Source organism: Oryx dammah, unplaced genomic scaffold, assembly GCF_014754425.2.
Source record: "Oryx dammah isolate SB20612 unplaced genomic scaffold, SCBI_Odam_1.1 HiC_scaffold_19, whole genome shotgun sequence".
NCBI classification, from domain to species: domain Eukaryota; kingdom Metazoa; phylum Chordata; class Mammalia; order Artiodactyla; family Bovidae; genus Oryx; species Oryx dammah.
Window position 1 is genome coordinate 5,634,359 of NW_024070203.1, and position 26,783 is coordinate 5,661,141.

Here is a 26,783-nt window from a genome sequence, read left to right on the forward strand (position 1 = left end):
ATTGCCTTGGGGCACCAGGCATATACAAGACAGGGAACTCAACAGGTAAGTGTTTTGCATGCGTTCTGACTGCTCCACCCGGCAGCTGATCCTTCATCTCTCTCCCTCTTTGGGCCTCCCTATTCCCTGAGACGCAACAGTAATGAAATCAGGCCAATTTGTAACCCTACGAAGGCCTCTAAACATTCAAGTGAAAGGAAGAGTCACACATTTCTTACCTGAAATCAAAACCCAGAAATTAATAAGCTTAGTGAGGAAGGCATGTTGAAAGCTGAGGCAGGCCAAAAGTCAGACCTCGTGACAGTCAGCCAAGTTGTGGATGTAAAGGAAACTTTTAAAGGAAATTAAATGTGCTACTCTTGTGCACACTGGAGTGAACAAAGACTTCCTGCTTATACAGAGAAAGTTGGACCGTTCTGGAGAGAAGGTCCAACCAACCACACCATTCCCATATACAGAAGTCTCATCCAGACAGAATAGGGTCCTGAAGTGAAGTTGCCCAGTCATGTCTGACTCTTTGTGACCCCATGGACTGTAGCCTACCAGGCTCCTCTGTCCATGGAATTTTCCAGGCAAGGGTACTGGAGTGAGTTGCCATTTCCTTCTCCAGGGGATCTTCCCCACCCTGGGATTGAACCCAGGTCTCCCACATTGCAGGCAGATGCTTTACCCTCTGAGCCACTAGGGAAGCCCAAACTACCCTCCATTCTATGAGGGCTGAGAGAGGTGAGGAAGCTGCCGATGAAAAGTCTGAAGCTGGCAGAGACAGGCTCATGAAGTTGAAGTAGAGAAGCTGTCTCCGTAACATCAAAGTGCAAGGGGCAGCAACGAGTGCTGATGTAGAAGCTGAAGCAAGTTATCCAGAAGATGTGGCTAAGATAATTCATGAGGGTGGCTACCCTAAACAACAGATTTTCACTGTATACAAACAGCCTTTGATTGGAAGAAGATGCTGTCTCAGACTTTCATATTTGGAGAGGAGAAGTAAATGCCCGGATTCAATACTTCAAAGGACATGCTGACACTCTTGCTAGGGGCTAATGTAGCTTTTAAATTGAACCCAGTTCTCATTCACTATTCTGAAAATCCTAGGGCCCTTAAAGTATGCTAAATCTTCTCTCTCTGTGTTCTATTAATGGAACAACAAAGCCTGCATGACAGGACATCTGTTTACAACATAGTTTACTGAATATTTTAAGCCCACTCTTGACCTACTGCTCAGAAAAAAGATTTTTTTTCAAAACATTACTGCTTATTGACAATGCACTTGGTCACCCAAGAACTCTGATGGAGACAATGAGACTAATGTTGCTTTTTCATGCCCGCTAACATAATGTCCATTCTTATGGATGGAGATCAAGGAGGTATTTTGACCTTTAAGTCCTATTATTTAAGAAACACATTTTGTAAGCCTATAGGCACCAGCTATAGTGATTCCTCTGATAGATCTGGGCAGTGAAGAAGAAACCTTCTGGAAAGGATTCACCATTCTAGATGCCATTAAGAATATTCATGATTCATGGGAAGTGCTCCAGATAACAACACTAACAGAAGTTTAGAGGAAACTGATTGCAATCTTCATTGACTTGAAGGGGTTCGACACTTAAGTGGAGGAAGTAACTGTAGATGTGGAAACAGCAAGACAATTAGAATTATATGGGGAGCATTAAGATGTGACTATTGCTGCTACTGCTAAGTTGCTTCAGTTGTGTCTGACTCTGTGCGACCCCATAGACGGCAGCCCACCAGGCTCCCCCATCGCTGAGATTCTCCAGGCAAGAACACTGGAGTGGGTTGCCATTTCCTTCTCCCAAGATGTGACTGAATTACTGCAATTTCATGATAAAACTTGAAGGGTTGAGGAATCGGTTGTTAGAGATAAGTAAAGAAAGTTTCTTGAAGTGGAATCTACTCCTGGTGAAGATGCTGTGAAGACTATTGAATGACAACAAAGGATTTACACTATGACAAAAATGTAGTTGATAAAGCAGAATGGAAGTTTGAGAGGACTGACGTCAGTCTCGAAAGTAGTTCTATTATAGCCAAGATGCTATCAAACAGGATTACATGCTACAGAGAATGTTTCATGAAGAATCAGCCAATGTGGGAACTTTTCTGTCTCGTTTTAAGAAATCGTCACTTCCATTTGAGCCCTCAGCAACAACCACCTTGACCAGTCAGTAGCCACCAACATGTGGGCAAGACTCTCTACCAGCAAAAAGATTATAATTTCCTTAAGGCTCAGATGATGGTTAGCATTTTTTTTTTCTTTTTCATATTTTATTTAAAGCACTTTTTATTTTTTATTTTATTTTTTTTTCTGTTATTGTACTTTTATTTATTTATTTATTTTAATTTTTTATTTTACTTTACAATTCTGTATTGGTTTTGCCATACATTGACATGAATCCACCACGATGGTTAGCATTTTTTAGCAATAAAGTATTTTAAGATTAAGGTATGTACATTGCTTTTAAGACATAATGTTATTATTGCACACTTAAGGGACTACAGTATAATGTAAACATAATTTTTATGTGCACTGGGGAACCAAAAAATTGGTATGACTTACTTTATTGTGATATTCCCTTTATTGAGGTGATCTAGAACTGAACCTGTGATATTTCTGAGGTGTGCCTATACAAGGTGAAACCAACCTTGAAAATGAATGCTAACCAACAGACTCTAAATGAATCCAATTAGATGTTATTACCCTCCAAACAACTATTAACTCATTCTTCATTTCTATTTACTTTTATGTATCTATTATTTCATTTATTGATTTATTTCTTCAAATATATTTATTGACCACTTAAAAAGACAATACCTTGATTTTGGAGATGGGTACAGGTAACAATGAATGTAATAAATAATGATAATTACAGAGCTCATATTTTAGAAAAGGACTCCCTAAAACAAGTTAAACAGTTAGGTACATGCCAAATAAATTAATTCTATAGCATTGCTGCAAAGGATGATTTCAAGACAGAGTGAGACAAGAGTTTGTAGGGTCTTGGGAGCCTTCCCTGACAAAGCAAGTTTTCAAGTACACTTGAAGGATAATAAGAAGTCCCTAAGAAAGTGCTTATTCCATGAAGATACAGAGGTATTGGGCAGGACCGAATGAGAGGCATTGTGAGCACCACCCAGACAGCCAGGTAAATAACTACCAGGGAGGTCAGGGAAGAGACAGGGGCCAGATTACAAACTTTTTGTCAGCCGTGTTAAGGATTTTAGCTCTTTGCTCCAATCGTTAAGCAGCCATTGGAGGATTTCAATGGGACTTTGATGGTATCTGGCGCAGGGCAGAGAAAGAGCGGCCGGAGAGCAGAGGAGGGTCTGAGATGGAGGATGAAACCTGCCAGGGTGGCATCCTGGGGAGATCAGGTACACGAGGGAAGGGCCCTGAGTGGAGAGAGGGCCAAGGGGACACCTAGGTGTCCAGGCTGGGATAGAATACAGATGGTTGAGCCTTGGAAGTTCAAATTGAGATGCATTTATTTATTGACTAGTTCAAATGACTATTAAGAATCTTTCAGTCACCAGACACTGTGATAGGTGTTACAAGAAATACTAGAACTTGATTCCAACCCCTCAAAAATCTTTTAGAACTCATCAAAAGAATTACTCTATTTACATAAATAAGTAAATAAAAAATGAAAAGTAATACCAATTTAACACAACAATAAAAACACTCAGGAAACTCATCACACCTACTAGGAGTAACTGTGTTAGACTAGTATGGTAAGATTTGAATGGTTTAGACAAAGGAGAAGCATTCATGAAGGTTTATAAACCCATAGGCCACAAATGAAAAGTGAGCAAAGGAGCCAGGCAAAATATTTACCTCAAGGCATTAACTAGCATATAAGTGTTAAAAATGCACCAGGATATTACTGTCCACTTTTTTCCAATGTCATTCCATTGCTTTTCATCTGTTTCATAAATCCCAAGTTATAAACTAATGCTTCTGTGAAGACCCACCCTGGCAGACTAGGAATGAGTACTTCCAACCTAATTTCAGATTGTGCAGGGAGCTATTAAAAAGAAAGTTATTTAATATGTATCTAGTAGTACTGTGTGATTAAAAAAATCATAAAAGGCCAATTTAATCATCCCATTCATGTCATTAAGCATCTCACTTTTAGCACCGGACACAGTCTTATTGACTATATAATCCATTTGCCAGACAAAAAAGAAGTCTAGTGAATCCATTTCCTCTAGATGTTGGCTTTGAAGATGAGTGTGTTTTCCATTTCAGAAGTTTGCCTTTCTAAGATAACACTTATTAAGTTTGCATTCAGAGGAGAAAGGTTTTAAAAAAATAAGATTCATACCTGCACTGTAGGTACCACCTATTTGGCCAAAAAATGTACAGGTAGTCAAGTTACTGAGAACATTCAGAAAGCAACACAGAAAGAAAGATGAATTAAGTGATACCAATCAGTTCAGTGCTAAGTGACTAGAATAAAGGAATATGTGATATCCTTAAGAATTCTGCTTTAAAGTAAAAAAAAAAATTAGTAGTTTTTAGGAATGTAACACTTGTACACACACTACAAAGAAGAGAGGGTAAGTGTCTACAGCTAGGAAGATGTAAATTTAGGAATGAGTGAGACAGAGAAAGACTCAAGAGTAGATAATTCACCAGGGGGCTATATTATGGGTGAGGAGAGAAAGTATCTTGCTGAAGACATATTAGACGTATTAGAAAAACAGATTATTTGTGAAGTGTTTTGTTCAGTTGAATTTTTTTCTGAAAGAAGACTTTGCATCAGTTCAGTTCAGTTCAGTCGCTCAGTCATGTCCAACTCTTTGTGACCCCACCAATCACAGCACACCAGGCCTCCCTGTCCATCAGCATCTCCCGGAGTTCACTCAGACTCACGTCCATCGAGTCCGTGATGCCATCCAGCCATCTCATCCTCTGTCGTCCCCTTCTCCTCCTGCCCCCAATCCCTCCCAGCATCAAAGTCTTTTCCAATGAGTCAACTCTTCGCATGAGGTGGCCAAAGTATTGGAGTTTCAGCTTTAGCATCATTCCCTCCAAAGAAATCCCAGGACTGATCTCCTTCAGAATGGACTGGTTGGATCTCCTTGCAGTCCAAGGGACTCTCAAGAGTCTTCTCCAACACCACAGTTCAAATGCATCAATTCTTCGGCACTCAGCTTTCTTCACAGTCCAACTTGCACATCCCTACATGACCACTGGAAAAACCATAGCCTTGACTAGACGGACCTTTGCTTTGCAATATGATGTCTAGGTTGGTCATAACTTTTCTTCCAAGGAGTAAGCATAATCATTGTTAAAATATTTTTAAACATTTTCAATCCATACATTTGTAATATTAGTTCAGTCTTTCTGTCAAAGTACACATTTTATGTTGTGGCTAAAGTTCAAGAACGAGTAAAATTAGACATTTGAGGGAGTTTTGAACTTTGACACCACTATAAACATCAGCAAAACATACACTTTATACAGGAAGTTTTGTTTATAAATCAGTTACAGAAAATAAATAATAATGAAAATGTATCAAGTGTAAGTCTCTGATGTTTTATTTTACACTGAGAACTAGAAGTCTCTTTTTGTGAATATTCCCTGCCCATTATGAAAGAATAGCTGTGACAAAGTAACTGATTACATACTTTCTTAAAAAGAAGAAAAGACCAGTATTCCCTTAGTGTGTTATATAGTGTGATAAGTCAAATTTCCATTTCCAGTGGGAAAATGGAAAATTGAGAAGTCAGAAAGAGAGGGGTATGGGAATTTAATTTAAAGGATTCGATAATTGACCGATATGTATACGAAAGAATTTCTTTTAGTGTCAAGTGTGGAACATTTATTTTGTCATCTTGGATTTTAAAAAAATCATTGATTATCTTCTAAGGTGGCAGAAAAGGTCACTTTTCATTCCAATTCCAAAGAAGGGCAATGCCGAAGAATGTTCAAACTACTGCACAATTGCACCCATTTCACTGGCTAGCAAAGGAATGCTCAAAATCCTTTAAGTTAGGCTTAAACAGTATATGAACTGAGAACTTCTAGATGTACAAGCTGGATTTAGAAAAGGTGGAGGAACCAGAGATTAAATTGCAAACATCTGTTGGATCACCAAAAAAGCTAGAGAATTCCAAAAAAAAAAAAAAAACCCTGCTTCATTCACAATGCTAAAGTCTTTGACTGTGTAGATCACAACAAACTGTGTAGATCGCAACTGGATTTAGAAAAGGCAGAGGAACCAGAGATCAAATTGCAAACATTCTGTTGGATCACCAAAAAAGCTAGAGAATTAAAAAAAAAAAAAAATCTGCTTCATTCACAATGCTAAAGTCTTTGACTGTGTAGATCACAACAAACTGTGGAAAATTCTTAAAGAGATAAGAATACCAGAACACCTTACCTGTCTCCTGTGAAACCTGTGTGCAGGTCAAGAAGCAACAGTTACAACTGTACAAGGAACAGTAGACTGGTTCAAAATTGGAAAAGAAGTATGTCGAGGCTTATATTGTCACCCTGCTTATTTAACTTATATGCAGAGTACATCATGCAAAATGCCAGGATGGGTGAAGCACAAGTTGGAATCAAGATTGGTAGGAGAAATATCAACAACTTCACATATGCAGATGACACCACCCTTATGGTAGAAAGTAAAGAGGAACTAAAGAATATCTTAATGAAAGTAAAAGAAAAGAGTGAAAAAGCTGGCTTAAAACTCAGCATTCAAAAAATGAAGATCACAGAATCCTGAATCCAGTCCCATCACTTCATGGCAAATAGATGGGGAAACAATGGAAAGTGACAGACTTTGTTTATTTTCTTGGGCTCCAAAATCACTGCAGATGGTGACTACAGCCATTAAAGACATGAACTCCTTGGAAGAAAAGCAATGGCAAACCTAGTCAGTGTGTTAAAAAGCAGAGACATGACTTTGCCGACAAAGGTCCATATAGTCAAAGCTATGGTTTTCTAGTGGTCATGTACAGATGTGAGAGTTGGACTATAAAGAAAGCTGAGCACCAAAGAATTGATGCTTTTGAACTGTGGTGTTGGAGAAGACTCTTGAGAGTCCCTTGGACTGCAAGGAGATCCAACCAGTCTATTCTGAAGGAGATCAGCCCTGGGATTTCTTTGGAAGGATTGATGCTGAAGCTGAAAACCAATACTTTGGCCACTTGATGCAAAGAATTGACTCATTGGAAAAGACCTTGATGCAGGGAAAGATTGAAGGCAGGAGGAGAAGGGGATGACAGAGGCTGAGATGGTTGGATGGCATTACTGACTCAATGGACATGAGTTTGAGTAAACTCCAGGAGTTGGTAATGGACAGGGAAGTCTGATGTGCTGCAATCCATGGCGTCACAAAGAGTTGGACACAACTGAGTGACTGAACAACAACAAGAGTGGGGGGCAGAGGATAAATTAGGAGCTTGGGATTAAGATATACACACTATTATATATAAAAGAGATAAACAAGAAGGACCTACTGTAGAGCAAATGGAACTATACTTCCCTGGTGGGGCAGTGGTATGAATCTGTCTGCCAATGCAGGAGACACGAGACACAATGTAGGTTAGTTCTCTGGGTCAGGAAAATGCCCTGGAGTAGGAAATAGCAACCTACTTCAGTATTCTTGCCTGGGAAATCCCATGGACAGAGGAGCCTGGCAGGCTTCAGTTCACAGGGTCACAAAAGAGTTGGACATGACTTAGTGACCAAACAACAACCGTAATAACCCAGAGGGAAGAATCGGAAAAAAATATTGGTATATGTGTACATATAGCTGAATCACTGAAATAAACTAAATCAACTATACTCCAATAAAACATTTTTTAACAAAAGAGTATCACAATATCATGAAAATATCTGAACCAAGAAGAAAAAGAGAAACGTCTTTCAGAAATGGTAGTGTTATTTCACTAAATTAAAAAAAAAAAAGTTGACGTTTTTGAGAGGTGGAAATTAAGAGCTCTGTTTTGGACATTTAAGCATTTCCCAAGCTGACATGTACATTACACTTCAGGGATAAATGTTGAGATCCTTGAAAACCAATTATCATATGATACACTTTAGGTTTCTCTTTCATAACCACTTAGCTAGGTACCACACAAGCCATGAAGAGACTTTTTTCTTCTTATCTGATGCTTGCTGGAGAATCCAAAGCAGTGCTGAAGCTGCCTCTCCCAGATGCATTTAGGTTTGCTCTCCACCCAGGTGAGTTCAGACCAAAGAGACTATCACAGCACTCCCCACCTCATCTCCACTTACTCAGATGGGACTGTCCTACACACTTACAGGGCGAACCCAGACTCTGCAAACCCACGAGTGTGAAGACACCTCAAAGCTTTCTTTCTAGAAATCTGTGCTTGCTGCTGCTGCTGCTAAGTCGCTTCAGTCGTGTCCAACTCTGTGCGACCCCATGGATAGCAGCCCACCAGGTTCCCCTGTCCACAGGATTCTCCAGGCAAGAACACTGGAATGGGTTGCCATTTCCTTCTCCAAAATCTGTGCCTATTGCAAGCTAATGAGTATCTTGTCGTTCTGTCAGAAAAGTCTTTCTGATGATTTGGGGACATGTAAACAATCCAACAGACTGGTTTCAAATAGGAAAATGAGCACGTCAAGGCTGTATATTGTCACCGTGCTTACTTAACTTATATGCAGAGTGCATCATGAGAAATGCTGGGCTGGAGGCAGCACAAGCTGGAATCAAGATTGCTGGGAGAAATATCAGCAACCTCAGATATGCAGATGATACCACCTTTATGGCAGAAAGTGAAAAGGAACTAAAAAGCCTCTTGATGAAAGTGAAAGAGGAGAGTGAAAATGTTGCCTTAAAGCTCAACATTCAGAAAACGAACATCATGGCATCCAGTCCCATCACTTCATGGCAAACAGATGGGGAAACAGTGGAAACAGTGTCAGACTTTATTTTGGGGGGCTCCAAAATCACTGCAGATGGTGACTGCAGCCAGGAAATTAAAGGATGCTTACTCCTTGAAAGCAAAGTTATGACCAATGTAGATAGCATATTAAAAAGCAGAGATATTTGCCAACAAAGGTCTGTCTAGTCAAGGCGATGGTTTTTCCAGTGGTCATTTTGGACGTTGAGTGTTGGACTGTGAAGAAAGCTGAGCACCGAAGAATTGATGCTTTTGAACTGTGGTGCTGGAGAAGACTCTTGTGAGTCCCTTGGACTGCAAGGAGGGCCAACCAGTCCATCCTAAAGGAGATCAGTCCTGGGTGTTCATTGGAAGGACTGATGCTGAGGCTGAAATTCCAATACTTTGGCCACCTCATGCGAAGAGTTGACTCACTGGAAAAGACTGTGATGCTGGGAGGGATTAGGGGCAGGAGAAGAAGGGGACAACAGAGGATGAGTGGCTGGATGGCATCACTGACTCAATGCACATGAGTTTGGGTGAACTCCGGGAGTTGATGATGGACAGGGAGGGCTGGCATGCTGAAATTAATGGTGTTGCAAAGAGTCGGACATGACTGAGTGACTGAACTGAACTGAATTGAACTGAAACAATCCACTATGGGCTTCCCAGGTGGCACCCATGGTCCAGAATCCACCTGCCAATGCAGGAGACATAGAGGCCTGGGTTCAGTCCCTGGATGGGGTGGATCCCCTGGAGGAGGAAATGGGAACCTACTCCAGTATTCTTGCCTGCAGAATCCTATGGACAGAGCAGCCTGGTGGACTACAGTCCATGGGGTCGCATAGAGTTGGACACGACTGAAGCGACTTAGCACGTACACGTGCATGCAGACATCCAAAACTGGTCCTGCAGGCTGTGGACACCCTCCTGAGAATCCACACTGTGACTGGCCTGGTTCTCCTCGACTCACAGACAACTGTTCGCATGAAGACCCACCATGCTCTGCCCTCCTGGAACCCACAGTCTGAGGGGCTGTGGTGGAGACAGATGATGGTAAACAAGGAAACAAAGGCGAAACAACAGCCTGAGTGGGAAGAGTTCTGAAGGTGGAATGACCACAGAAGAGCTGAGTTCCCATCACTAGGAGGAGCCAGAGTCCTGAGCTCCATGGGGGGCTCCACCCAAGGGGGGCTTAAGGGCAGGAAGGCTTTGTGTATTTCAGGAAAGAGATGAGTTTGGGGCTCATGAAGAGGGGGACACAGCAGGACGTGGGTCCTCAGGGCAACAGAAGCCAGATCTTGGGGGGTCCAGCAGGTACAGGACCAAAAAGCTGAGACACCACGAGAGGACTTTATAGTTGTGAAGAGACATGGCGTCATTCACATTTGAGCCCTTCTATTTTGTGGATCTGTGCAGACTGGGCTGCAGAGGGGCAGGAATTGGTGTGGCAGATATTAGTGGACTAGACTATAGCCCAGACAGGGGTAAATGGTGGGACCTGTTCCTGAACTGAGTTAGAGAAACTTTCAAACAGGTCAGCAGGCATATAGCCCTGAAATAAAAATGTCTATCTGGAACATGTTGAATCTGCAGTGCCATTACAGACATAACCCAGGGAATCCTGCATTGAATAGACTTTGTTTAAAGTTGCCTCTCCCAAATTTCCTCCCTCCCTCTTCTCATCTTATTTTTTCTTTCATGGAACACCATTTGACATCACATTATAAGGCATAATTTCTTCTGTGAAGAGTCAACATTTTCTTGGGCTTTTCATTTTCTCTTCATTTCTATCATCAGCATTTGCAGTTGGGCTTTTTCAGTGTCCTTTTTCAATTTAAAAACTCCAAATGCCTATCACTTGTGAACCATCGCACAAAGGCGTCCAATAATGGAGAATAGGAGGCCATATTTTAAAGCTGGGAAGATGCTAAGATCAGCCAGTCCTACCTTCACAGCAGTACTTCCTTATAAAACAGCGCCACTCTGCAGACACAAAGTTTTTTTTTCAGTAATGTGACACATGAAGACATTTTCTGGACACAGAAAAATTAAAATTACCATGTTTAAATTGTTAGATTCCTGGGTTTTACTTTGTTATATAAGCTTCCTTCTGCAGTTGTGTTCACTTGAAAGAAAAATATGTCTCCCATATGCAAGGGGCAAGTTAGTTCCTATCATATATTTTATTTTACTTTATAACTTTAAAATTTTTATTGAAGCATAATTGATTTAAATGTTAATTTCTTCTTACACCACTAGATGGGGAAACAGTGGAAACAGTGTCAGACTTTACTTTTTTGGGCTCCAACATCACTGCAGATGGTGACTGCAGCCATGAAATTAAAAGATGCTTACTCCTTGGAAGAAAAGTTATGAGCAACCTAGATAACATATTCAAAAGCAGAGACATTACTTTGCTGACTAAGGTCCATCCAGTCAAGGCTATGGTTTTTCCAGTAGTCATGTATGGATGTGAGAACTGGACTGTGAAGAAGGCTGAGCGCCAAAGAATTGATGCTTTTGAACTGTGGTGTTGGAGAAGACTCTTGAGAGTCCCTTGGACTGCAAGGAGATCCAATCAGTCCATTCTAAAGATCAACCCAGAGATTTCTTTGAAGGAATGATGCTAAAGCTCAAACTCCAGTACTTTGGCCACCTCATGCGAAGAGTTGACTCATTGGAGAAGACTTTGATGCTGGGAGGGATTGGGGGCAGGAGGAGAAGGAGACGACCGAGGATGAGATGGCTGGATGGCATCACTGACTCGATGGACGTGAGTCTGAGTGAACTCTGGGAGTTGGTGATGGACAGGGAGGCCTGGCGTGCTGCGATTCATGGGGTCGCAAAGAGTCAGACATGACTGAGCGACTGAACTGAACTGAACACCAAAGTGATTCAGTTATACATAGATATACATCCTTTATTATATTCTTTTCCATTATGGTTTACTCAAGGATGTTGAATATAGTTCCTGGTGACTATGATACATTTTAATGAAATTACTATGCTTCAGTCTATTTTCTTATCTTGAGAATAACTAGTGACACTCTAGAATTGGCTGGATAACAATAAACGCAAGTCATGAGTATCTTGGACACTAAAATAATCATTTCAACAACTGTTCTGGGTTGATTATTGCTGGCTGATTAAGTTACCAATAGGGAAGAGTTGGGGGAGAAAAGCTGGCTTTTAGGCTATCTGACTTCGGAATGGCAAAGTTGGAGAGCCTTGATTTTTATTGAATTGAGAGTTAACCAGGAAGTGGGAAAGTCTCCTTTGGAATACAAGACTGAAATATGGAAGAACCATATGCTGAAGAGCCTAAATTTATGTTTCGTATCTGCCATTTTTATATAAATGACAAGAGAGGAGATATCAAAATGAAATACCCTTTTAAATAAATAGAATGAAGGATAGAAGCAAGTTATCATGGTAAGACTAAGGATTAAAAGGAGTAAGTTAAGATGAAGTTAAGATAAAGTTTAAATGAGAAAAATATTAAATAGTAAAAGAAAACAATCCAGAATTAACACAGACATAATGATTTTTTAAAAAAATTTAATAAGCTAAGCACCAAGAGATAACCAGAATAGTGCTTAAAAATCTGAAATGACACAAAATGAATACAATCACCACATAATAGACCAGAAGGTTAAGATTATAAAATATAAATTAATTAAGGACCAGGTTAATGAGGTATCATTTGTATTGTAAATTATAACATCCTCACGCTGAGAGATCAGGGACCTCTCAGATAGTGAGTCAGACAGGGCAAAGTCTCAGCATCTTTCCACTCACTGTCTCCTCAGGAGCTCCCTGCAGAGGGACAGTGGGAGGTCACTCTCTCACAGATGCTGAAGAATCAAAATACTAGCACCGCAGGAAACTGAGGCCTTGTGCTCACAGTAACAGACATTTGGGTCCAGCTCTATTCCTCAGGACCTACTATTGGGTGGTTCTTTCCTTCTTCTTGGAGTTTATAAGAGTCTGCAAATGTATCTGGAAAGTACAACCAAATCAGATCTCTCCAGAAAGGCTCTGGATCCTAAGGAATGGATTTCTCAAAGGCAGGACTGCTCAGTCCCATAGACTGACACGTACCTACTTCTCCTTAGAAAAATCCTGCCCAAAGAATCTCTTTTGAGTATCTGGTTAAGCGTGTCCATAAGAAGCAAAGCTCAAAAACTATCATAATATCCTGAGTTTATTTCACCAAATCCCTTGCTTTTCAAGTAGTATTCTTATCTAAATCATGATAAATACCCTCAACTTTATGTTATTTTACACTTTTCAAGATTCTTAACCTAACTTTAATCATAGAACATTCCTAAGATGTGAAGGGTAATGAATACTGGCTCTGCTTTACAAATCAAAGTGGGGAATAGAAAAGAGGAAGAAGTTGCCAGAGTAAATATTTACAGTTAAGGACTGGGATGAATCCTTCATCCATGTCTTGTGCATTCCAGACCACTGAACCATATTTATTCCTTCAGACATAGTTCTTATAGATAAATGAAAACTTGTCAATAATTCCTTATTTCAGTCTCCTATCTGTCACTTACATATTATTTACCCCTGCCTATCTTTGATATTATTTATCCTCTACTTCATAAATGTATATCAGAAAAAGAATTGTCAAAACAGAAACAAGTAGGGCCAAACTTGAATCACTTGTTCCTCCAGTCTTCAACTTTGGACAAAGGGAAAGAATTATTACTATTAATATAAAGCCAAACACTATGAAGGAAATTATAATGAACCTTGAGACTTTGAAGTAAACACTTAAACATTTATTTTCCCCAAATAATTTAATTTTGGAAAAGATAAGGTAGATTTTATTTTGCAGATACACATCTATATAATGTTAAGGGAGGGCATTACCTAGGAAATGTAAACATTTCATAATGTCTGTTAATTTTCTCCAGCTGACTATTAATCAAAATCACTAAAAACAGAAACACCTAAAGTGATCCAGTCACCATGGAGGAGGGGTCACCGTCTAGGGGACACCCAGGCAAGGGCCTGACAAACTTGGCCAAACTTCAGTGCTACTGGCAGCCTCCTTGGTGTCGTAATGATGTGTTATCTCTTGTTGGACCTAAAACCATCACAGAGCACATGAATACCAGACAAGGTCACTTTGAGACTGTGCTCAAAATGAGGTAAACCAAAACCACTTCATGGACAAAGACAGGTCCCAGCGGAACACACATTCTCAGAACACACATTCTGAGAGAGGAGTTGCGTTCTCCTCTCTCAGCTAAGATGAGTGACACACCAACTCAGCTGGTCTTCACTTCTCCTAGATATTTACTAAGATACTAAATCCTAGAGTTGCCCCCTTCACCCTGACACCATCAACTGTGAAGCAAAGTCCTACTTTCATAAACTTTGTTTGAAATCACCCAGCACAAGCCCAAACCATTGATAAGTCTTTCCTAATACCCTCTTGGGCTTCCCTGGTACCTCAGTAGTAAAGAATCTCTCTGCCAATGCAGGAGACTTGGGTTTGATCCCTGGGTCAGGAAGATCCCCTGGAGAAGGAAATGGTAACCCACTCCAGTACTCTTGCCTGGGAAATCCCATGGACAGAGGAGCCTGGTGGGTGACATTCTATGGGATCGCAAAAGAGGTGGACATGACTGAGTGATTAAACAGCAACAACAACACCCTCTTACTAAGATGCCCTGCATTTCCCTATGTTAATTCCCGCTCACTGTGGAGAGTGACAAACCCAACTTGTTCAACTACAAGTGTCATCCTGATGGACTCTCACTGGAGCACAGGGATGTGATAATACTACTAATATTTATTAATACCATTTGCTAGTTTGCTAACTACCAAGTTCTCTCCTTTAGAGCACCTCATGTGGCCTTCTCATGAGGAGGGTGTGACTATTCTGTCCTCAATGTGTGGCTGAAGAAACTAAGACCAGAGCAGCAACACAGATGTGAAATGTGATATCTAAATTCAAATATGTTTTCACTTGCAAAAACCAAAGATCTTTCCACTACAACACATTAATGTATTTTTAAATAAGAACAGAAATGCCCTAAAAAACATCTGGATGAGCATTAGAAATTTGGATATGTATAGGTGGAAAGAATCCACTTAACAGTTATTCTTTGGATACGACCAGGTACAAAGCTGCACAGAGAGGTAAACAGGAAATACAAGAGCACTTCTTAGTTGTCAAATATATCAACTAATATCATTGTGAACTTGATGCTCAGTTAGTGAAATGCAATGAAAATTCGGAGAAAACAGAAAACACAGGTTAGACTTCCAGAAATTCTAGGTATGGTGAGGTAATAGAAACAGACCACAAAGACCACTGAACACACAAATACATACATACATCCTTCCATAGTATGACACTTGATTGGTACTATAGATGAGAAAAGAGGCTACTCTGTCTATGGGGATTCTCCTGGCCAGAAACTGGAGTGGGTTGCCATGCCCTCGTCCAGGAAATCTTCCCAACCCAGGGATCAAACCTATGTTTCTTATGTCTCCTGCACTAGCAGGTGGGTTCTTTTCCATTAGCACCACCTGGGAAGCCCCTAGGAAACACATGTGCTGTGCTAAATCGCTTCAGTTTTGTCTGACTCTGCGACCCTACGGACTGTAGCCCACCAGGCTTCACTGTCCATGTTCTCCAGGCAAGAATACTGGAGTAGGTTAATGCGTCAGCCAATCAAGAAGAAACACTTATCATTCCAATAATGGAGTGGATGCTATGTAGGAATGATGAGTGTTGTTCACACTAAATAATGAAATGTGTTTTATTTATGCAAATTCTGATCAGTTCAGTTCAGTTGCTGGGTTGTGTCCAACTCTTTGTGACCCAATGGACTGCAGTAGGCCAGGCTTCCTTGTCTATCACCAACTCCCAGAGCTTACTCAAACTCATGTCCATAGGGTCGGTGATGCCATCCAACCATCTCATCCTCTGTTGTCCCCTTCTCCTCCTGCCTTCAATCTATCCCAGCATCAGGGTCTTTTCCAATGAGTCAGTTCTTCACATCACGTGGCCAAAGTATAGGAGTTTCAGCTTCAGCATCAGTCTTTACAATGAATATTCAAGACTGATTTCCTTTAGGATTGACTGGTTGAATCTCCTTGCAGTCCAAGGGACTCTCAAGAGTCTTCTCCAACACCACAGTTCATAAGCATCAATTCTTCAGCACTCAGCTTCCTTTATAGTTCACCTCTCACATCCATATATGACTACTGGAAAAACCATAGCTTTGACTAGACGGACCTTTGTTGGCAAAGTAATGTCTCTGCTTTTTAATATGCTGTCTAGGTTGGTCATAGCTTTTCTTCCAAGGAGCCAGCATCTTTTAACTTCATGGCTGCAGTCACCATCTACAGTGATTTTGGAGCCCCCCAAATAAAGTCTGACACTGTTTCCATTGTTTCCTCATCTATTTGCCATAAAGTGATGGGATTGGATGCCATGATCTTAATTTTCTGAATTTTGAGTTGTAAGCCAACTTTTTCACTCTGCTCTTTCACTTTCATCAAGAGGCTCTTTAGTTCTTCTTCACTTTCTGTCATAAGGGTGGTGTCATCTGTATATCTGAGGTTATTGATATTTCTCCCAGCAATTTTGATTCCCTACTGATAATACATGACATCCTATTCTTATCTGATACTTTCCTTAGTCAATGTCCAACTTTCTCCCATTCCTTTTGAGCAAAGGTAAGTCACTTGTCTCCTGGCCATACAAGGAGAGAAAAAGGAAGGAAAAGTTAAATCTGGTATTTCCTAGTTTGAGTCATTAGTAACTGATTTGTGTACTATATCTAAACAGTGACTAGTGTTGGCTGGGGACAGTGGGCCAGCAATATACAGAGCAATACGTGTTTCTTAAAAGCTGGGAGGCTGTTCTCATAGGACCCTACACTAAAACATCACTGCCCATGATCAGAACTTGCACGATCAAATCTTGCAGAAATGGTGACCAGAGACCCAATTTTTTGTTCTGAATGTTCCCCTGCTTTCTTCTGCTCCATGACCCATATCAGCCTAACCAAGGAGAACTAAGTGTGGGTCTTACCCACACTCTTCATCACGGACGTGTTTCTTATCATAGTTTTTTTTCTTTAAGAGGATAAAACATAGGCAAAACACTCTCCAACATAAATCACAGCAGGATCCTCTATGATCCACCTCCCAGAATTCTGGAAATAAAGCAAAAATAAACAAATGGGACCTAATTAAAATTAAAAGCTTCTGCACAACAAAGGAAACTATAAGCAAGGTGAAAAAACAGCCTTCCGAATGGGAGAAAAAAATAGCAAATGAAGCAACTGACAAACAACTAATCTCAAAAATATACAAGCATCTCCTGCAGCTCAATTCCAGAAAAATAAATGACCCAATCAAAAAATGAGCCAAAGAACTAAACAGACATTTCTCCAAAGAAGACATACAGATGGCTAACAAACACATGAAAACATGCTCAACATCACTCACTATCAGATAAATGCAAATCAAAACCACAATGAGGTACCATTTCACGCCAGTCAGAATGGCTGCTATACAAGTCTGTAAGCAATAAACGCTGGAGAGGGTGTGGAGAAAAGGGAACCTTCTTACACTGTTGGTGGGAATGCAAACTAGTACAGCCACTATGGAGAACAATGTGGAAATTCTTTAAAAAACTGGAAATAGAACTGCCGTATGACCCAGCAATCCCACTGCTGGGCATACACACCAAGGAAACCAGAATTGAAAGAGACACGTGTACCCCAATGTTCATCGCGGCACTGTTTATAATAGCCAGGACATGGAAGCCACCTAGATGTCCATCAGTAGATGAATGGATAAGAAAGCTGTGGTATATATACACAATAGAGTGTCACTCAGCCATTAAAAAGAATACATTTGAATCAGTTCTAATGAGGTGGATGAAACTGGAGCTGATTATTTAGAGTGAAGTAAGCCAGAAAGAAAAACACCAATACAGTATACTAACGCATGTATATGGAATTTAGAAAGATGGTAATGATAACCCTGTATGCAAGACAGCAAAAGAGACACAGATGTATAGAACAGTCTTTTGGACTCTGTGGGAGAGGGAGAGGGTGGGATGATTTGGGAGATGGCATTGAAACATGTATAATATCATATATGAAACGAATTGCCAGTCCAGGTTCAATGCATGATACAGGATGCTTGGGGCTGGTGCACTGGGATGACCCAGAGGGATGGTATGGGGAGGGAGGTGGGAGGGGGGCTCAGGATGGGGAACACGTGTATACTGTGGCGGATTCATGCTGATGTATGGCAAAACCAATACGATATTGTAATTAGCCTCCAATTAAAATAAATAAATGTATTTTTTAAAAAGAGGATATCTTAGGCATCTCGGGTAGGATGGCTATAAGAAATGTAGGTTGAAATCACTTAATACTCAAATTACTACCTTTTATTGAAACTAGAGAATTTATTTGTGTTTTTCAGAATTGCATTCTATTTTTCACATGCACGGCTTCCCTTGTGGCTCAGCTGATAAAGAATCCGCCTGTAGTGCAGAAGACCTCAGTTCAGTCCCTGGGTTGGGAAGATCCCCTGGAGAAGGGAAAGGCTACCACCCCAGTATTCTGGCCTGGAGAATTCCATGGACTGTATAGTCTATGCGGTGGCAAAGAGTCAGACAAGACTGAGCGACTTTCACTTTCATTTTTTACATGGGTGTTTCTAAGTCCTCAGAAGACATTGCAAATTTCTAGACATCAGGGATTCGACATTATTCTCAGTAGTGTTTTACATCTAGTTGATAGTTAATAATGCTTTTATATTCAGTGACGATCCCTGAAATTAGCCATAAGATAATTAGTTCTAATGCTTCTTATATCTAAGATATCCAACTGTAATGATCTTAGAGTGATTTCAGTGATAGTATAATACAGGTAAAACACTACTAGCTTGAAAACACACTTGGTTACTACGTGAGTGATATTTGATGTATGTGCTTGCGGAGGAGCCAGTGGGGCAAAGCTACCCTCTGTGGAATTATGACTGAACACCTCTAAGTCATAACTGTATCAGCTTAGAAAAATGAATTTTCTTATCTGAATTCTAACAACTTAGCATCTCTGTGTACTCATATCTAAGCTTTTTATGTCTATATAAATTTATGGAAAATGGACTATGAAAAACCTGGCTGACAACATTTTATTGATCAGTGCCATTTTATCTTTGTACTGATGGGGATCAACTGAGGTAAAGAATTAATTAAAAACAAATATGTCAAAAGATATTCCATAGTTAGCTATTATTCTTACTTCCCAGTGTTGTCTATTTTTTTCACATTCCATAGAAAAATGAGTGAACACTGACTACCTATAAATATCACAGCTGAGTTGTTAGAAAAAAATTCTAAAGTTTGCATAAATTAAATCTTTGGGGAAAAGGCAGAGCATAAATATACATGCATATGTCTGCTGTGCCTCTCTGTATATTTACATAGAGATAGAAATAATAACTTTAATAGATTTTCTGGGAATGATTTGAAAATAAGGAATCATGATTTTGACACCTTAGTATTCATAATACCTGAATATTGAATCATATAGTTATATTCACAATTCATAAAATTCATAAAATTATAAAAGTAAAAAGTATATTACTCAATATAACTGCTACATATTTACAAGTATACTCCCAAGTGTAGGAACCATAGTCTTTGTCTGAATTAAAAGGGAACAATTAAGCTTGTTAGATGACTGTTTCTTCTCTGCATTTTGAGTGTTTTTCATAGTCCTCAGATACTTTAGATTCTTAAAATTTCCAGAAGGACTTTAAAACATTGTATTATAAGATAAGATATTAATGTGGGGAATTTAGAGGGCAAATGGGACTCAATGTGAGTTAAGTAATGTATCTGGAGTTCACTACTGGGATCCCAGCTGTTGATTGCATGGAGAATGTGTGACTGCATGGGCCAGTGAGAAACTCTCCCAAATAGAAGATGCTGCTTGTTAATACTGGTCTGAGCATTTTTGTTAGACTTTGCCATTTGCCACTCATACCTGTCTCTTCCTTTAAGAAGTGTCTTTGCTTTCCTGGGAGATTCTATCATTGTTTGTGTTTATTTTCTCCCATAAATTGCAAACCCCTTCAAGCTAGAGATCAGTCTTTTTCATTTTGTAGGTATTTGTTTTATGTGTGAATGTTTCAGCATCCTAAATAACAGCATTAGAAAGACTTTTCTCTGGAGCAATGGGGGAAATTATCAAAAGGTAAAACAGAATTGAAACATTTTAAAGGAAAGGAAAAAAATGTAAATACACTTGAAGAACAGATTTTCCAGTCCTCATAATCACATCAGTATTATATATCACTTATGATCTCACCATTTTGAATATCTAGCAGTGAATGCAGAAAGTCTGATTTTCTAGCAAATGTCTATAATCCTCATATGGAAGGACCATCTCTACACCAGACTCTCTAGTTACAATGTGGAAGCAATAGTCCATTCAAGTCTTTGGGACGTCTTACAAATTTTCCAGGAGAGAAATCCATGTATAGGATAAAAGTCTTAGTGGGAATCATTAATATGCATATTTATAGAATTTCAATAAAGGTGAACATCCCTGGTACACAGTATTAATTATTAATACTTCAAAATTAATGAAATATTAATATACACAACTGCATACAATAGAATCAAGGAAGGTAGCTGGTTTTATTTAAGCAAGAATCAATAAAAGGCTCATTTTCCAATGTGGCTAAATGAAGGTTGTACTCTTAAAATCTCTTAGGTATACTGGGGACCATATACAAAGATCAGAAACACAAAGTTCACCAAATGCAGAACAGGCTCACCTGGGCAGAGGGCGATATTACACGGCTTATGATGCGTCTCCGGCCCTTCGCACGGCCTCCCCCCATACTGGGGCGGAGTGCACGACCTCGTTCTGGTTCTCTGGCCTCGACCACAGGTGAATGAGCAGAGACTCCACGGAGACCACTCCTCCCAGACTCCATGGACTGCAATAAAGCAAAGAAGCTTCAACAACAGGACCTGAGACATGAAGTCAAAGATTACTTTTTTAAATACATAACTAAGAAAAAAAATCATCAAATAGACAAGTATGAAGATATTTTAAAACTTCAATTGAATTACTCTTATTTGCCATAAAATGTAAGTTAACTCAAAAATCATTAAGATAATATAAACTTGCATGTACCTTTGTATTTGAACAATTACTTATGTCATATAGTTTATTATCATTTTTTTTTAATGGAAATGTACCCCTCTCTGTCATGGTAAAACAGTCATGAGTTACTTCATATCCATGTAAAACTAACTAAATTTCTTAGAGTAACCTTCTGGAGTTAAAGCTGAATTTAAATAGAGAGGGTCAATTTAATTTTTTCAACATTTAAAAAGTTTCAGGATTTATAAACTTGATTAACAAATTTAATCAATTTATTAAATTGATTAAGATTAAATTGATTAAATTGTCAGAGAATTGAAGGTACATATTTTAAACAGACTTTTAAGCGAACATTTTAGAAAATGCATTTTTGCCATTTAAAATCTGTGGGTTTTTAAAGTCACTGTTTTTTGAATAAGAGGTAAATTTCAAAAACTCTATTTATTTGCTCAGAGTCCCCTCTTTCCCTAGGTTTAAAATGAGGGACAAATATGAAGACCTATTTCTAATAGCCAGGAAACTAGAAGACACCTTTCCTCCTCCAATAACTAAATGACACTGGTAATGCTCCTACTAAGTAAAACTTTGTGAAAAACAAATGATTTAATTAAGATTATGCTTCATATAACTATCAGTACATCAGTACTTCAAATATGCCATTATGATTAATTCAAACTTGATTGGAAATACTGACATAATTTGTGTTCCTCCATAATAACCACTTCTAAATATTAGTATCTTTTCCCAAAAGTCCATTAGGGTTCAAAGTTTAGGTCCCTTTCTTGAACTGTCGAATCACCAATTCCATCCCAGTTTTTAACATTTGGGGCAGTAAGCAGTAGCATTCCATGGATAATACATGTATTATATCTACTCCATGGATAATGCAAATCAAAATAAACCAGGCAAAATGTGCTCTTCAGGTCAAAAGTTCTTGTCTTGATATTGAAACTCTATCTTACTCTTGAAAGTCCATGAGCAAATGCTTGATATAACACCTACAGACATGAGTAAGGGGAGTAGAAATTTATAATTAAATGACAAAAAAAAAGTGCTCATTTTCTCCTCAACATTGGTCAGGGCAAGTAGAAGTGACAGAAGAGTTATTCAAATAAACATAGCACGTCTAGAATCTTCTTCATTTATCTGCTGACCAAGTTGTTATTTTAAAAACACAGATACAATACCCTTAATTATGAGGCAGTCTGTTCTATTTATACTATTTATTTGCCCCAACTTGGAAGATGTGTTCAAATATTGGAAAAATTAGCCAAATTTAGGCAATATTCAATGAAATATTCTTTAAGATACTGTGAAACTAGCTGGTAAATATATTTCAAATATCCTGTATAGAAAAAGAGAGAGTGAAAGAAATTAAGATGTTTGCATTTTTCCCATTTAAGTTTAGGAACACCAAAAATAATTTGTATCCATTGGTATAAGAATAAATAGTAAGTCTGAATTTAAAATCTAAGGAAAAAATATTCAAATACCTATATTTACATATAGGAATATATGATTAATTATAGCAAAATATTTTAAAGTAACATATACAAACATTTAGTTATGTAAAATGCATACCTTTAAGCAATTTTTGCATTTATGTTTAGTTACCAAGTTTCTCCATTTAAAAAACACCATTTCTCCCTTATTTTTTGTATAAGATGTTAATAGGCTATATAGTATTTTTATTTCTTCTTCTGTTCGTTTTCTCTTCTATCAAAATGCATTGTTCCAAAAGCAGTGAACAATCTCAGAAGAAAAAGCTGCTAAACTGGCAGGTTTTTCTCTAAAATCTTACTGAAATGTTAATTAATCTTGATGACTTAGTTAAATTACGAAGCTAGAATCCTTTGAAAAATAATCTTACCTCCTATTTTTTAAGTCTTTATTGTTTCATGGTGAAATTTCATGACTCCTCCACATCATTTTTAAAAAGCAAAAATACTTGTTTTTTATTTGAAAAGGACATAAAATTATCAATAATTTTTATATATGATACTACCGAATTAGTAGGAAATTGGGGCACAATTTCTTAAATAAATTTTATAAATTCTCTTCATAAGATTTAGGATAAAGGTTAAATATTTTCATTTTAATGGGAATTTATTATATAAAGTTTTATTTTTTAGAAAAGAATGAAAAGTGATCTAGTTCATTTGAAAAATATGCCTAGATGCAAATCAAATTAATCTGTTTTTATTGTTTCCTCTTTAGACACCAGCTATAATATTTCTATTTCATCTCTATTCTATCTAGAAATAAAATGAAGAATAACAATATGCAAATTATATTACTACCAGATTTTGAAATAAGTATACAAATGATGTTGTAATTTAGATTGGAATGTATAAGATAACTCTGCTAAGTGAAAGTTTTCTTTTATTTTCATTTATTTTCAAGAAAATAAATGGATATGAAAACAAAACCATTCCTTAGCTAAAATAAACATTTTTTCTAAAATACTGCAGTGCATACAGAGTAGGTTAGTAGTTCTCAACCAGGGGCAACATTGCCTCCCCAGGGAACATCTGCAAACATCAGAGACATATTTGGTTGTCACAGCCTCAGGGGAAGAAGGAAGTCTCCTGGCATCTGAAGGGTAGGGGTCAGGGATGCTGCCAGACATCCCCACACCTTCAGGCCAGCTCCCCACACCTTCAGGCCAGCTCCCCACAATAAAGATTTATCCACATCAAAATGTTGATAGTACCAAGGTTTCAGAAACCCTGGAAGAGATCATAAAACTGTAATTCAGAAAACAGAAAGAAAGTCGCCCAGTCATGTTCGACTCTTTGCTACCTCATGGACTGTAGCCTACCAGGCTCCTCCATCCATGGGATTTTCCAGGCAAGAAACTGGAGTGGGTTGCCAAGACCCGGTCAGTAAATACACAATCTCATGTAGCTCTCTAATTTTCTCAATTTACTTTCTGTTTATCTCTAGCATTTTCTTCTCTGAGCATAAAAGTTTCTAAGAAACTATGATGTCAAGGCAAAAATTTTGTAAAAGGCTGTATATTTTAGGATTCATATTAGAAATAACACATTATTACGCAATTTAATTTAAAAAACTCTTTAAATGTGAATAATATGGGTGAATGGTAACTAATATATAACACTATTGATTAACCTTTAATAGAACAAATAAATATAAGCTCTAGTTCTATCATTCCATACATTTTGTGAAAAGTGACATTTAACATTCAATTTTTCCTTGTGTCATTTTCATTAACTAAATGGCAAATGTATTTCCTTATACACAGTGTGACAAGTAGGTTATTTATTTCTGAGGTAACTTTCTTCTTGTGAATAAGCTATTATTTCAGAAAAATATTTATACTATTCAAAGTACTATCTCAGATTTTAAATTCATCTTTCTTTTCTTTTTTTTTTTTTTTACTGTTTTCATTGTATGTTGTATAAAAACATACATATTTACCAGCATGGCAAATAAGTGAACAAAATGTTGAACAGAAAATATTTCATAACAAGCACAATCACCATTTGAAATGTATCACCATTTCCTGTAGTGGGATAACTATTCCACATTTAAAAAACAATAAAGTTGCCAAGTTATTATTCATGTTTGGAAAATTAAAAAGAAATCAACAGAACTCTTGTCAAGATCTTTGATTCAATATCAGAACTATAACAGTGGTTAGATGATTAAACGATACAGATTTCTTATCATCCTTACTATTTACAAAGACAAACCTCTATGTATGTGGAGGTGAAGAGGAACCAATAATTAGTATGTACTTCTTCAGGAGACATCATGGTAGGAGGTTTAAGAAAATGAGGACAAACTTGACCATCATAGAATATTATAGTTTTCTGGACCTGAGAGGCAGAGTGAAAGGGAAAGCATGCTGGTCCCACGACAGATGGTCTCCATGCCCAGGGAGGGGTGAATCAACGTCATCTGGTAGGAAGAGGAAGGTTTTCACTTGCCAACAAGGTGCATGTTTATGGCTAGTGTCTGGAAAGTAAGCTCTGAACGGAGAACTGAGGGGAACTCCTTAGCCCCACTCAGACCTGTCATTAGATTTTATTCCTGTACATTGAAAGGATCTTGACTCTTCAAAAGGATGCTGACAAGGTAAGTGTATAGGTCAAGTACAACCTAAGTCTCTGTTGACAGTTCTCTCCTTGTCCAGTATAGAGCCCTTCACGTAAACACTGTTAAGTAGGGGCCAGATTTAAGTACTAGTCCAGACAGGGCGCTGTGCACTTAACCTACACTCAGCAGAAAATCCACTAGCATTTCCTCATGAGGTCCTTTTACCTACAAAATTTAGAAATGTTATAATTCCTAAAATGCCCATCTCCTTACTATTTGCTTTTCTGCTCTTGCCTTATGTATTGGAGTCCACTTTGCTCTGTGATTCCTGTTTTTGACTTTTTCTTTTTTTTGTCTTCCCCATCCACAACTTCCTTAAGCATTTTTTCCTCTCTTTTTATTTTTCATTTGATGTTCCTTCTCATCTAGTCTGATTCTCTCTGATGTTCATTGACTTTTCTTGTTTTTAGTGGAATTATTGCTCTTTTCCTGCTAATTCTACCTTCCATTCGTCATAGATTTCTGCCATTTATCTTTTTTTTTTAATTGAAGTAGAGTTGATTTACAGTGTTTCAGGCATACAGCAAAGTGATTCAGTTATATATGTGTGTTATGTATATATCTATTCTTTTTCCTGTTATTCTGCTCTGTTTATTCAGTTATTTTTTACTTTTTATTTTTGGCTGCATCGTGGGGCATGTGGGATTTCTGTTCAGTGACCAGGCATCAAATCCACTGCCCCCTGCAATGGAAATGTGGTCTTAACCACTGGATTGCCAGGGAATTCCCACTGCTTATTTTTTAATTCTACAGCTATGTGCCTTCGAAGCCCCTGACAAAGGGATCTCCCAGCTCACCAAAGCATTCCTTCTTCAGGACTGCTCACCACTTTCTTCCCTTTTTATTTTTACCAGTGTGTCTTTCCTTTTATTGTGATAAAAAATATACCAAATGGAAAATTTATCTTTGGATCCTTTCTAAGTATACAATTCAGCAGTATTAAGTATATTCATATTGTTGGGAAACAAGTCTCCAGAAAATTTTCATTCTGCAAATCAAAACTCTGTCCCTATTAGATAACTCCTCCTCCAACTTGTTTTTGAAAGGGTTGCCCTTGCCCCTTCTGGGAAATTGGGGCTATCCCTGCCCTGGGCTGCCCACTCTGTACTTTGGCTTTTAGCAACTGCAGAATCAGCCTTCTCTGGAAGTGGAACTCGCCAGAAGCCTTAAGCACACTTAACCAGATCAGCGCAGTGCCAGGCCCTTTCCTTGTGTCCATCTCACTCCAGAGGATCTAGATGGGCTGTCAATGCAAGTCCATCGTTAACTGCAGGGGACAGTGAGTTTGCATCACCCATCTGTCAGATGGCTGAGCATAAATATAAACCTGGAGATTCACAGGATTATGTGCTTTGGACTTCTTGAAAGAATCCTGTTGGTACTCATTTTCCATGAAAGTCAGAGGTCTGAGAAGAAAAAATGCTTATAATATGCATCTATGCACTGCCTGACAAAAAAAATGAAGCAACATGGAAAAATCAGATCCTAAGTGGGTAAGCTATTATGCTATAAAGAAGACCATCTTTTTCCATTAGTGACTTTAGGTTTACAAAGCAGAGGATGGCTTTGATGAGAGCAGTCACTTGAATGAAACAAACTAAC

At 38.5% G+C, this 26,783-nt stretch overlaps 1 protein-coding gene across 1 annotated transcript in view; it reads right to left on the reverse strand.

The window, feature by feature from the left end:
* ADGRB3 (adhesion G protein-coupled receptor B3) overlaps positions 1-26,783 on the reverse strand; it is an 880,035-nt gene that overhangs the window by 510,995 nt on the left and 342,257 nt on the right. The window contains exon 6 of the mRNA XM_040261415.1: positions 20,725-20,889. Coding sequence (XP_040117349.1) covers positions 20,725-20,889 — 165 coding nt within the window. The remainder of the gene's footprint in view (positions 1-20,724; positions 20,890-26,783) is intronic.